At 48.6% G+C, this 12,550-nt stretch overlaps 6 protein-coding genes across 6 annotated transcripts; 3 read left to right on the forward strand and 3 right to left on the reverse strand.

Moving 5' to 3' along the window:
• Nucleotides 1-44: 44 nt before the first annotated feature.
• Nucleotides 45-1,784, forward strand: Bathy03g02980 (deoxyribodipyrimidine photolyase; the record flags this gene model as incomplete). Its single annotated transcript, XM_007514192.1, has 1 exon — nucleotides 45-1,784. One exon carries the CDS (start codon nucleotides 45-47, stop codon nucleotides 1,782-1,784), a length of 1,740 nt encoding a protein of 579 aa, XP_007514254.1.
• A 131-nt stretch (nucleotides 1,785-1,915) lies between these two features.
• Bathy03g02990 (thyroid receptor-interacting protein 13) lies at nucleotides 1,916-3,436 on the reverse strand (the record flags this gene model as incomplete). The annotated part of the gene is made up of 1 exon (XM_007513923.1): nucleotides 1,916-3,436. One exon carries the CDS (start codon nucleotides 3,434-3,436, stop codon nucleotides 1,916-1,918), a length of 1,521 nt encoding a protein of 506 aa, XP_007513985.1.
• A 278-nt stretch (nucleotides 3,437-3,714) lies between these two features.
• On the forward strand, nucleotides 3,715-4,713 carry Bathy03g03000 (unknown protein; the record flags this gene model as incomplete). Its single annotated transcript, XM_007514229.1, has 2 exons — nucleotides 3,715-3,741; nucleotides 3,952-4,713. 2 exons carry the CDS (start codon nucleotides 3,715-3,717, stop codon nucleotides 4,711-4,713), a joined length of 789 nt encoding a protein of 262 aa, XP_007514291.1.
• A 211-nt stretch (nucleotides 4,714-4,924) lies between these two features.
• On the reverse strand, nucleotides 4,925-7,264 carry Bathy03g03010 (predicted protein; the record flags this gene model as incomplete). The annotated part of the gene is made up of 1 exon (XM_007514377.1): nucleotides 4,925-7,264. One exon carries the CDS (start codon nucleotides 7,262-7,264, stop codon nucleotides 4,925-4,927), a length of 2,340 nt encoding a protein of 779 aa, XP_007514439.1.
• A 135-nt stretch (nucleotides 7,265-7,399) lies between these two features.
• On the reverse strand, nucleotides 7,400-8,860 carry Bathy03g03020 (predicted protein; the record flags this gene model as incomplete). The annotated part of the gene is made up of 1 exon (XM_007514088.1): nucleotides 7,400-8,860. The coding sequence occupies one exon, from the start codon at nucleotides 8,858-8,860 to the stop codon at nucleotides 7,400-7,402; it is 1,461 nt and encodes a 486-aa protein (XP_007514150.1).
• Nucleotides 8,861-9,102: 242 nt separating this feature from the next.
• Nucleotides 9,103-12,426, forward strand: Bathy03g03030 (ATP-binding cassette sub-family F member 2; the record flags this gene model as incomplete). The annotated part of the gene is made up of 1 exon (XM_007514236.1): nucleotides 9,103-12,426. One exon carries the CDS (start codon nucleotides 9,103-9,105, stop codon nucleotides 12,424-12,426), a length of 3,324 nt encoding a protein of 1,107 aa, XP_007514298.1.
• Nucleotides 12,427-12,550: the final 124 nt, after the last annotated feature.

The raw sequence follows: 12,550 nt of genomic DNA on the forward strand, positions 1-12,550 counted from the left end.
GACGGAAAGGTGCACGTGTTAGAGAAGGAGTAAGAGGAAGGAAAATGTCCTCCGAGGAAGAACGCGTCATCTTAACGCCTGAACTGAAAGCGAGGATCGAGAGGAACAAGAGAGAGGCTTTGGAAAGACTGAAGGCGAACGAGAAGAAGCTTTCTCAACGAGCGCGCGTGCACGGCGATAGGATTCGGAGAGTAAACGGTGAAGACGCCAAAAATAACGTGGCGAATGGACAATACGTTTTGTATTGGATGCAATCGTCGCAACGCGCGCGATATAACGAGGCGTTGGAGGTGGCGGTGGAGAGAGCGAACGCGCATAAGAAGCCAGTCGTCGTTGCGTTTGCGTTGACGTGCGACTACGAGGACGCCAACGAGAGGCATTATAATTTCATGGTGAAAGGGTTGTTGGATGTCAAAGAAGGTTTGTCGAGGCGGAACGTTCCGTTTTTCTTGGTGACAAAGAAGAAGAAGCGGAAGGAGGAAAAAGAGGACGCGTCCGGCATTCCAGAGGCAATTTTATCCCTATCCAAGAACGCGATTGAGATCATCACGGACTGCGGATATTTGCGAGTGTTGAGAATTTGGCGCGAAACGCTCGCGCGTAAAGTTTCGATACCAATAACGGAAGTTGAGACGGACGTGGTTGTTCCAGTGTTCGCGCACTTATCTTCGCGACCAAAGCTAGACGTTTCTGCCGCATCGTTTCGCGCGTTCGCGTTGCCGAAATCGTTCGAGCACACGGAAAATGTGCCAGATTTGGAAGAAATTGTGCCTTTATGGAACGCCGAAGATGTGAAAAAAGCTCGCATGTCGGTGATGGATGTGCTCGACGACAGATTTGCGTTCGTCATAGACGGTAGAATCGCATCTTCTTCGTCGTCGTCGACGCCTTCAACATCCGCGAAACAAACCGCCGATGATATCTTGTCCGTTTTAAAAACGGAATTTGGGTTGAAAGAAACGCCACATATTCCAAAATGTGACAAATATCACATCGGAGGCGAAATCGAAGCGATGCTTAAACTCGACGCGTTTCTCGATTCAGTCGTATTGCGCAAATACGGTGAACTTCGTAACGACTGTTCGCTCGGACTCCAATCGCATTTGGCGCCCTACATACACTATGGTCAAATCTCCGTTTTACACGTCGCCAAACGCGCGCGAAGGTTTGCGAATGCACACAAAACCGATGAAAAGATTCAAAAAAGCGTCGAAGTCTTTCTGGACGAACTCATCATTCGAAGAGAGTTGGGGATTCAATTCGTAGTAAAAAAAAGAGAAACCTACGATACGTTCGACGCTTTGCCTATTTGGTGCATTAATACGCTCGAGAAGCACAAAGACGAAAGGGAGACGAGATATACGTACGAAGAGCTCGAAAAAGGACAAACGGACGATCCTTTATGGAATGCCGCGCAAAATGAATTGCGCATCTCGGGTAAGACGCACAACTACACGCGAATGTATTGGGGTAAAAAAGTCGTCGAATGGTTTCGCGATTCGAGAGAGGCGTGGACTGTCTTGATGCGATTGAATGATACGTATTCTCTCGACGGTCGCGACCCGAATTCCTACACGGGCGTAGGTTGGGTGTTTGGACTCAACGATAGGTCGTTTCCAGAAGCTCCGATTATGGGTGAGGTTCGACGAATGTCCATGAGCGGGTGTAAAAAGAAATTTGGCAAAGCCATAGACGCGTACATCGATCGATGGAACGGTCAACGAGAGAAAGGTGGTCGCCAGGTTTCCATCGCGAACATGTTCAAGAAACAGAAGACACGATGATGCTCGACTTTGATAGACTGTACAGATAGATATAGTGATACACATAATAAAAATACATTGTAAACTAAAGTTGCTATTTTAAAACCGTAAATTGGATGGTATTTTACTATATGCGTTTTTTGTTTATACTCTTAATTATTGGCTCCCAATCTCTCGCGCTCGCGCTTTTCGTTTATCGCTTGTTCTCGCACCGCTCTGAGGAATTCTTCATCATTTATCGGTCCATCGCACATGGATCGATTCATTCCGGCGATGGTCAAAAAAGGCAACTTTCGGAGCGCTCTGCCGCTCATTCCCTCCGTTGCAATCACTACGTCCTTGAAAAGGTTCGAGTCTTTCGCCATTTCCAGTTTGGTTGGTGGTAATATACCTACTCGCTTGAGCTCATTAATCGACGAAAGTAGGATATGACCCCTAGCGGCATCTGCAGGATTGCCGACGTACATCTTCACATCCGCGCGATCGATAAACGCCACATCAATCGCATCGGTCACGTTACTCGTCGTCAACACCATCGCGTTCTTCTTCTCCTTCAAAGCGTCCAATTGCGTCAACAACGCGTTCACGACCCGAATGGCATCCGACGGTTCCGCCCCAGTCGCTTTCCTCGCCGCCGCCAACGACTCCACTTCGTCCACCAACACAAACACAAAGGTGTCCTCGTCGTCTGTCAACTCTTGGATCTTCTCGAACAGTTTAGAAACCAACTTACCGCTCTCCGAAAACCATTTGCTAAAGAGCGAGTGCGCGTTGATTTCCACAAAGACGGGTTCCGAATACGTATCGAGCATCTGTATCGCCAACTTCTGCGCTAACCCTTTGCACATGGTCGTCTTCCCAGTCCCAGGAGGTCCGTGTAACAACACCACTCGATTAAACGCCACCAGCGACGCGTTCACGTTCAAGTTGCCAAACTCCAACGCCGTCCGCGCGTAGTTTTTCAAACGCAACTTCTTGCCTTCGTCTAAGTACAACGAGTCCCAATACTCGCTAAACTCGCGACACGGCAACGCGTACTCCTTATACGTGGCTATTTCCTCGTCGTCTTCTCGTTCCTCTCCGGCGCCGTCTTCGTTGATTTCGTGCACGTGTATGCGAAAATCAACCTCGCAAAACATCAATTGCATGCCTTCGCATTCGCCACTCGCGTCCCAATACGTCACGATCTTCTCGCAGTTGTTCCTCAAAAACGCCAACAACTCGTCGAAGTCACCACACCACAACGGTCCCAACTCTTCTGCACGCAATGCAATTACAATGTCTTCTTCCTCTCGGGAATCATCTAAATTGATCTCTTCATCCGCACGCACCGTCGGCATGCCTGAACGTTCGAAATACTCCAAAACGCGCTTTTTAACCTCACTTTTCTTCGCAATTGAATCCCGTTTTAATCGCACCTCCACGTCGCACCTCATATTCTTCAACTTCCTCTGGTGTTGGTGTTGGTGGTTCTTGATGATGATTTTGTCCTCGTCTTCCCAAGTGATGTTGCTTTTTCTCTTCCTATTCTCCAATACTAATAACGATTCCTCCTCCTTGTCAACATCATCATCAAAAGCGAGTGCGCAATTACCGCCGCTTTTGAACCCGTTTCCGTTGTTGTTGTTGTTGTTGTTCACTGTGGAAAGAGCGTCTCGTTTCGTCGTCGACATCATCTTCAATAAGATTGTGTCGCTTAAATAAAAAGAGAGAATTTTTGAATTTTCGTAAGATTGTTTAGGGTTTTTTTCTTAAGGGGAATTTAAGGTTTCGCAAAAACCGAAAAACGAATTCTGCATTTCTCTTCCCTAAATTGCGCTTGCTCTCTCTTCTCGTTGGAGTGTTCACAACGGTTTAAAAGAACGCAACCATGCCACCGCGCAGAAAACCAACCGAACGGGGGAACCCGATCTCCCGCGCCGTGAAGGCGGTACAATCGCAAGCCATGAAAATGGTCGGGTCGCAAAGTCCAAGAAAGGTACGTGTTTATATTTTTTTTCAACTATCGATCCGTTGGTGGAATTCATTCAATTCTCTCGAACCTTAAATCGAGCGCAATGGAACCTTAAACGCGACGACGGGTACGACGACGGTTCGCGATGCGAAGTTTCTTTCTCCCTTCTCTCTTCGTAAAAACACGCTGACGTATTTCTTCCACTCGATGCGCTTTCGAACACATAAATACTAGGAAGCGATCGGGTCCTTCGATGAGGACGAGAATACCATCGTGCAGACGCAAACCGCCTCCCAGGGGGGCGGACAATTCTTGTCCCCGCACCAAACGCACTCGCCGAGAGTTTTACCGGTCGTCCCGATGCTCCCGCTCCCGAGAGAGTACCGGTCGAGAGACGACACGAATCAAAAGGAAAAACCACCGGGGTGGATTCAACGCACGTGCGTCGGGGAAAACTGCGTTAAGAGGCAAAAGAGCGGACGGTATCTCCGCAAGCCCGGGACGGCGGAAGGCGACGACCAATACTTGTGCTTCACGTGTTGGTCGCACGACCACGTGAAGAACCAGAACAGGGAGTGTTTCGTGTGCGCGCGTCCAGATGCCGGCGGGTGTTGGTATAAGAGCAAGTTGCACGAAGGGAAGGATTTGTGCACTCGATGTTACGAACGCGAGAGAAGAGAGCGTTTGCAAGCGAGCGGGACGTTGAAGTGCTGGTGTTGCGGCGCCCGCCACTCGAGCTCGAAATGGAGAACGAGTAAAGACAAATCGGAAGGGAAGAAGGATTTGTGCAACAAGTGCTACTTGAAAGAGTGCAGATCGACGAAGCAGGCCATGGAGTCGGGTAAGTCGTGCTGCGTGTGCTCGACGCAAATTACCACGGAGTGGAAGGAAAGCGCTTACGCCAAAGACGCGAACGGCAAGCAGGATATTTGCGACCAGTGCTTTCGAAGAGATCCGGCGCACGCCGGAGCGGCCGCGGCCTCGTTGGAAGGTTAAACTTTTGATTTGACGACGAGCGACGAAAGAAAGAAGAGGAAGAAAGAGAGAAGGAGAAGAGAGAGAGAGAGAGAGAGACCCAGAGAGAGACCGAGTGTTGTTTAAAAGAAGAACACGAGGCTCTCCGTTTTATCATTTTGTTTTACTATGCGTTTTATACTGAAATTTTAAGAATACACAACACACACACACACTACTTTTACATGGCTACCTACGCTACGCTTGTTTTTCGAGCTAACGTGCTTCCTTTCACGTCTATTCGTTCGCCGCTCGGACCAAAGTTATCCCACAATAGCCCCCAGGCTTTCCAATCCTCCTCGCTCGGGTTTGGCTTTTGGATTCTCGAGACTAAAGGATCGATCAGTTGGTGCGTTATGCGCGTGTCTTCGTAAAAATGCACGCGTCCTCTTTTGACTTTTATTGATCGCATCAACGCAGCGTCGGCGAATTTGGAGCTGTATAGTAACAGCTCGACGTCTGTTTCTCCTAAGAGGGTCATATCGACCATGGATTTCAACCACGCGCTTCGGGGGTCGCTGGCGATGCACGAGTCCGAGGCGTCGTCGCAGACGCCGGTGTTGGAGAATTTCACGTTGCCGAAGGAGCCAACCGTGCTTAAGACTTCCGTCCCGTTCACTCGTAAAACTTCCAACGCTTCCGGGGAATGTAAGATGGCGTTGATGGCTGGTGAATCCGTCGTAAAAAACAAACCCAACGGGTCGCTTTCTTTCAATCGGACGTCTCTCATTAAATCGGCAAGACATTTCAAGAAGAGCGTCAACGGCGCCGAGCCGGCGCCGGCGTCTTCATCGTCGCTCCCCCTCGGCCAACTCACACTGTGTTCATCTTTTTTAATCGGACACTTCGGTTCCGGATATGTTCTTTTCGTTCGTTCCGTCGCTAAAAGTTCGTCAACGGACGCTAAGTCTGCCTGTTTTACAACTCTTGGAACATTCGTCGGCGGTTCGACTTGACTCATATCCGCAAAGCCGGTGCGAATGTGCGCGCCGACGATTTGTTTCCACCCTCTTCTGGACATTTCCTCGAACGCTGGAAGCATGGCTATTTTTAAATGCTTCCTCGGCATCAACATATGCGTTCCAAAACACGACCCTACTCCGCACGCCTCGCCGCATTTGCTCGACGTAAAATTGTTCTCGAAATTCGTCGCCCAGCGATAGGACAAACAAATCCCCCAATCGGACGGTTTCGGATGGCACCAGTGGCCAAAATTCGTTTTGATTCGAATGCGAGCGACGCGAGCGGCTTGAAACTTCGGGTGTTCCATAGTTTTCACGATTGAATTCTCATCCGGTTCGGCGTAAAATCCACCTTTATACCTTTCCGGTTGCTCGTCGCCGATGTACGAGCCCTTTTGACTCCACGTAAACACCGTCTCCTCGAAATCGCCTTCCTCGAACAACTCTTTCTTCGCACGTCTTCTCTTCCCCTTATCCCACTTCCAATCGACATCGCCGTAGCCGATGAAATAATCTCCCAAATCAAACTGGCACTTCCTCGCTAAATCCTCGTACGTTTTAGAGTTCTCAATCTCGTCGCCTTCCGAGACGCCCAATCCGTCGCACTCTGCTTTTTGCGTCTTGACGTACGCCGCTCTCCCTGTTGAAACGCCGATGATAAACAACTCTTGATAATGTTGCATCTCGTCTCCGATGCCGTTCTGATAATTTTCCGACCAATCAATGATGACAATCCTGTTCGTTTTCAAATCTTCGTACCTCGGTTTCAACATCTCTTGGAAATACGTCTTCACTTCTTGGCACTGATTTTTGCTCAATCCTATAGAACCGTCCCGTTTTTGCATCATGTAATCGAACCGCTCGACGTCTTCGAGATCTTTCGCGGTGAACTCCACGAAACTTTTTGGCGTCAGGTCGTCTTCCGCTATTCGTTGCTCTCGTTCGTCTCCTTCTTCTCGCGGCGCTTCTCCTTTCGTCTCCTCTCGTTCAACGCTCGACGCCGCCGCCGGTTGTTCTCGCTGTTCTTCTTCTTTTATTTCTACTTCTTTCGTCGTCACATCGATAGGCTTCTCCTCTTCCTTCTCTTTCACTTCATCCATCGTCGTCGTCGTCGATGGTGTATCGATCTCCTTCGCGCTTTCGTCTTCTTCCTTTCCTACTTCTTCTTCTTCTTCTTCGATATCTCCAAACGCACCACCACCACTGTCCTCGGAGGAGGACTCATCGCTCGGCCGCTCGTACTTCATCTCCTCCACCTCGTGCATGATTTCTTCCTTCGTCGTCGTCGCCGTCGACGCCCGCAGCACGGAATCAATCAACCCGAAGCCCGGTCGTCGTCGTCCTCGGTCGTTGTCCTTCTTCTCGTTTTTCATCAAATCGAAAGCGTCGTCGTTTTTTTTCCCGGCCTTTCTTTCATCAACGAACGCGAGGTTGTCGATGCCAAAGACACAGACGACGAGCACGCACGCGAACGAGAGAAACAAAAACGAACGCCTGAGACAAAGTTTGACAGTCTCGCGCGCAGGTCGGGATGATTTAATTACGATGGGTTTTATAGGGAGGAGGACCATTTTTGTGGTCGTTTTTTAAGTGCCTTTTTGTGACGACTTTGACCTTTGCAATGAAAAATATTCGCGGGCCGGCGGGCGTGAATGCGCGCTCTGCGTAGTATATATCATTCTTTGCACGTAGTAGTATTACAAGTTTCAGGGAGCGACGGACCTCATGCCGAAAGCGTTATCGGAGTCCGATGATTCGGCGTCTTCAAAATCGTCGTCTCCCTTTTTCTCCTCTTTGTCTTCTTCTTCGCCTTCGCGCGGACGTTTGGTTCCGGTCGGAGTGTGTGACTTCTTCTTCTCTTTCGTTTCGTTCTTCGCGACCGTGTTAAATGCACCATCGTCGTCGTCCGAGTCGTCGTCGTCTGAGTCATCGTCAGATCCAGAGTTATCATCATCATCATCATCATCATCATCGTCGTCGTCATCTTCTCCTTCTTCAGATTCCTCGCCTTTGAAATCGTCGTCCGAGTCGTCGTCGTCGTCGGAATCCGAGTTGACATCTTGGAGAATATCTTGCGTCGTGTCCTCTTTTTTGCTACTTCTCTTTTTCATTCCTCCATCCTCTTCGTCGTCGCCGTCGTCACCCTCCGCCGGCGCTTCCTCGCATACCATTGACAGCCACTCTCTCACCGGCAACAAATATTCCTTCGAAATGTTCAAAAACTCGTATTCGACGCCGTCCAATTTACACGCTAAATCAAAATTGCTCGACCCTCCAGCTTCCGCTCTCATGATCCGTAACTCGTCCAAATCTTCCACTAAAGTCACAATCGCCGGCCGTTCGAGAAAAATCAAATGTTTCCTCAGCAAAAACAAATACCCGTCGTTGAATTTCAACACGCACTTCACTTTCACGAACCCTTTGGTGTACTCTTTCACACCGCACGATTTGACGTAACACCTCATCAATCCAATTGAATTTTTCAACGTATCTTCTTCGCTCAAGTCGTGCTCGCCAACCGTAAACGCGTCTTTCACTTCTTTCTCCGACATGGCGCCTTCGCCTCCTTCGCCGACGGTCACTTTCAATTTTTTCTCCGCCGCGGATAACTGCGCCCTCGATTGCCACACGATAGCTTTAATCCCATTTTTTACCGACGGTAACGTCACCTCCTCTTTCAAAGAAACCACCAAATATTGCGTCCCGTTCGAGTCCTCCGTCGGTAACACCGCGAACGTGGCCATGTTCTCTTTCCTCAGCAACAAACTCTCCTTCTTTTTCGGATTGCAGGAATACAACAAAATCGAAGACGAATTTCTCATCTTATACACGTCAAATTTCCCTCTCGGCGTGCTCAACGACACGTCTCTGGTCACAAAATCGTACTCGTTTGCTTTCGGCGGTTCGTCAAACGTCGTCGTCGTCTGAATCGTCGTCGTCGCAGCAGTAGTCGTCGTCGTCGTCGTCGCAGTCGTCGTCGCATTATTTTCTTCTGAGAGAGAGAAAAAAAACTTTGCCAAGGGAACTAAACTCGTCGCCAAAGCGTCCCTTTTCTCTCGATTTTCCAAATCCGCGATCTGTTTCAAAGGCTCTCGCCAAAGTTTTCTCGTTTTGTCTTCGTCTCCTCCTCCTTTCCGCGACAAAACGGCCGCTTCCAAGGCCTCCATGATGATGATGTAATGATGATTTGATATGTGATGTATATATCACAGAGAGCAAAAGAAAGTGAGAAAAGAGACGAGAGAAAATTTTTTGAATTTTTTTGTCTTTTTGTGACCAAAAAAGTGCAGTTTTGACGAAATTTTTTCATCGAGAGTCTTCGATTGATTTCAGCCATCGAATAATAATTCCACACAACAACAACGAAGAAGCAGGTCTTTCTAAAACCACATCATCATCGAAAGAAGAGATGGGGAAAACACCGGCGCAGGAGAACCGCCTGAAGGCGAAGAAAGCCGGGATGTCGCACCAAGACGTCCTGGACGAGAAGAAAAGAGAGGACTCCAAGTTGAAAAAGCTCGCCTCGGCGAACCAGTCGTTCGGGCAAGTGAAAGGCGCGGCGATGAACACGAAACACGCGAAGGAGATGCAACGTTTGAAAGACTTGAACGACCCGACGACGAAGATTGGACGAGAACATCTCCGGGCGCAAAAGAAAGCGGCGAAAGAAGCGCAGGAGTTTCTGTTGAGAACGAAAGGGATCGACATCAAACAGCCGGAAGTGGCGGAAGGCGTGGATAAGAAGACGGTTTTGTGCGAGTTTTTTAAGCACGGATGTTGCGCCAAGACCGGGGATAAGTGCGCGTTTTCGCACGATTTGGCCATCAACGAAAAAATCGCCAAGAGGAGTTTGTTCGAAAACGTAGATTCCATCGACGATTGGGATCAGAAGAAGTTAGAGGCGGTGATTCAAAAGAAACACGGGCAAGAGGTGAATTCGAGCAACGAGACGCAAATTATTTGCAAACACTTTCTCGACGCGGTGGAGAAGAAGTTATACGGGTGGTTTTGGCAGTGCGCGGATGGGAAGGATTGCAAGTATAAGCACAAGTTACCGCCCGGGTACGTGTTCGCCGCGGATATTCGAGCCGCGGAGTTAGAGGCTATGAAGAATAGAAAAACGGACCAGGATCTTTTGAGAGAAAAGTTGAACGAGTTAAAAGTAAAAGGTGGGACTGGGACGCCGGTGACGTTGGAGAATTACTTGGCGTGGAAGGAAAAGAAAGTCGCGGCGAGGAAATCGACGGACGAGGAAGAATTGAGAGAAAGGCACAAGAAGAAATTGTTCACCGGGAAGGAGTTGGTCGAAGAAATTACGAATGATACGGACGATAAGACGGAAGGCGAAGACGAGATTACGCGTTTGTTGGCGGAAAGAGCGAAAGCGAACCAAGAGAGCGAAGATGCGGCGAGAAAAGAGGCGGAGGAGAACTTAGCGCGAGCGAAAGAATTGGGTGATTTGTACAACGAAGATATGCTTCCGGACGATGATAGAGGCATGATGGACGATTTAGAGGAAGATCTGGTTGTTCCAGAAGGTTGGTCCGAAGACGCGATCGCACCGAATGTAGTTGCTGGTACGAGAGAAGCGAAGGAAATTATGAGCGCGTTGGAGGTCCCCGAGCAAAAAGGTATGACAGAAAAGCAAAAGAAAATTCTCGAGGAGAAGAAGAAGTTGGAAGAAGAAGGCATTGCCATCGCACAGGATACGAAGAAGCCGAAAGATCCGGACGATATTTACAAACCTCAGACAGAAATTCCGGATGAATTCAAAGATATGGACGAGTTAGATCCGAAAGCTTTGGGCGAGGCCATAGCGAAGAAACGCGCGGCAGAGGAAGCCGAAGCGTCCGCGCTGATTTTACAAGTCGCCGAAGAAAAAGCGAAAAAAGAAGCCGCCAAGGCGGAAAAGAAAGCAGCGAGAGAGGCGGAGAGAGCGAAGAAGAAAAAGTCAAAGAAAGGGATTAAAGGCGAAGACGAGGAGGAAGAAATTACGAGCTTGGAACAAGCGATTGGTAAGGCGGAAATCAGCGGCATCTCCAAAGCTGGTTTGAAACGAACCGTCACCGGCGTTCTCTCTTCGCAAATTGCCGCCAGAGATATTAAAATTACAAACTTCTCCATGACGATGAATGGCAGAGTGTTAATCGACGAATGCGATATTGAGTTGACCATCGGTAGACGATACGGTTTGATTGGGCAAAACGGCTCTGGAAAGACCAACTTTCTCGAGTGTTTAGCCATGAGAGAGGTGCCAATCCCAGATCACGTAGACATTTATCACTTGAAAACTGAAGCGGAACCGTCGGATAGATCTGCGATTCAGTGCGTTATCGACGAGCTCGTGGAAGAGATGGAACGATTGAACAAGTTTGAGCAACATTTGTTGGAGAATTTCGGCCCGGACGACGAGCGCTTGATGTCTTTGTACGATCGATTGGAGGAAATTGATCCATCCACGTTCGAGGCAAGAGCGAGCGAATTGCTGCACTCGTTAGGTTTCTCCGCGGAAATGATTGATCGTCCGACGAAGGACATGTCGGGGGGGTGGCGCATGCGCGTGGCGTTGGCGAAAGCGTTGTTTGCGACGCCGACAATCTTGTTGCTCGACGAACCGACGAACCATTTGGATTTAGAAGCGTGCGTGTGGTTAGAAAACCACTTGGCTTTGTACAAGAAATGTTTAGTCGTCGTTTCTCATTCGCAAGATTTCTTAAACGGCGTGTGTTCGCACATGATTTGGCTCACCGATGGCAAATTGAAGTATTATTCCGGGAACTACGACACGTACTGTCGCACCGTTGAGGAAGACAACATCGTCCAACAGCGTAAATACGAAAAAGAACAATCTGATATTAACCACTTGAAAGAGTTTATTCGATCGTGCGGGACGTACGCGAACGCGAGAAAGCAAGCGGAATCGAAACAGAAAATCATCGATAAAATGATCGCCGCCGGCTTAACTCCGCCGGTGCACAAGGAGAGAACGTTTACGTTCAATTTTCCGGATTGCGATAAGGTACCGCCGCCGGTGTTACCGTTCGACCAGGTCTCGTTCGCGTACAACGGTAAAGAAGAAAATTACTTGTACGACAAACTGGATTTAGGCGTTGACTGCGACAGTCGCGTGGCTTTAGTTGGACCGAACGGCGCCGGTAAATCCACTTTATTGAAGCTCATGACGGGCGAGTTGACTCCAACCAAAGGTTCGGTCTCTCGACACTCCGCTTTGAACATCGGTAAATACCATCAGCACTCCGTCGAAGTTTTGGATCGAAGCAAAACCGTTTTGCAATTTTTCATGGATACCTATCCAAACGTCCACGGTAAGTTTAAACGAGACATTGACGAATGGCGCGCGTTTCTCGGAAAATACGGCATCGCCGGTAAACAACAAACGACGCTTATTGGTGAACTGTCCGAAGGACAACAATCTCGCTTAGTCTTTGCGATGATTTGTATGGGCAAACCAAACTTGTTGTTACTCGATGAGCCTACGAATCACTTGGATTTAGAAGCCATTGATGCGTTAGCCGAAGCTATTAAGGTGTACAACGGCGGTGTCATTTTGGTTTCGCACGATTTCCGTTTAATCGACCAAGTCGCGAGAGATATTTGGGTGTGCGAAGACAAAACCGTTCGCAGATGGGACAAAGACATTCGCGAGTACAAGAAACACTTGTCTAAGAAAGCGGAAAGAGAGGCGAAAGAGAGAAAGTTGGCGAAGAAGTAAGAAGATAATATAGAGTAAGAACGAGAAAGAGTATATAAACATTGACCATCTTAAAAAACGACATCATTGAACGTTATTATTATTATTATTTTAGCCGTTCTTTTAAACGCGTATACAAGAACAC

This window comes from Bathycoccus prasinos (genome assembly GCF_002220235.1).
Source record: "Bathycoccus prasinos genomic : Chromosome_3".
Lineage (NCBI taxonomy): Eukaryota > Viridiplantae > Chlorophyta > Mamiellophyceae > Mamiellales > Bathycoccaceae > Bathycoccus > Bathycoccus prasinos.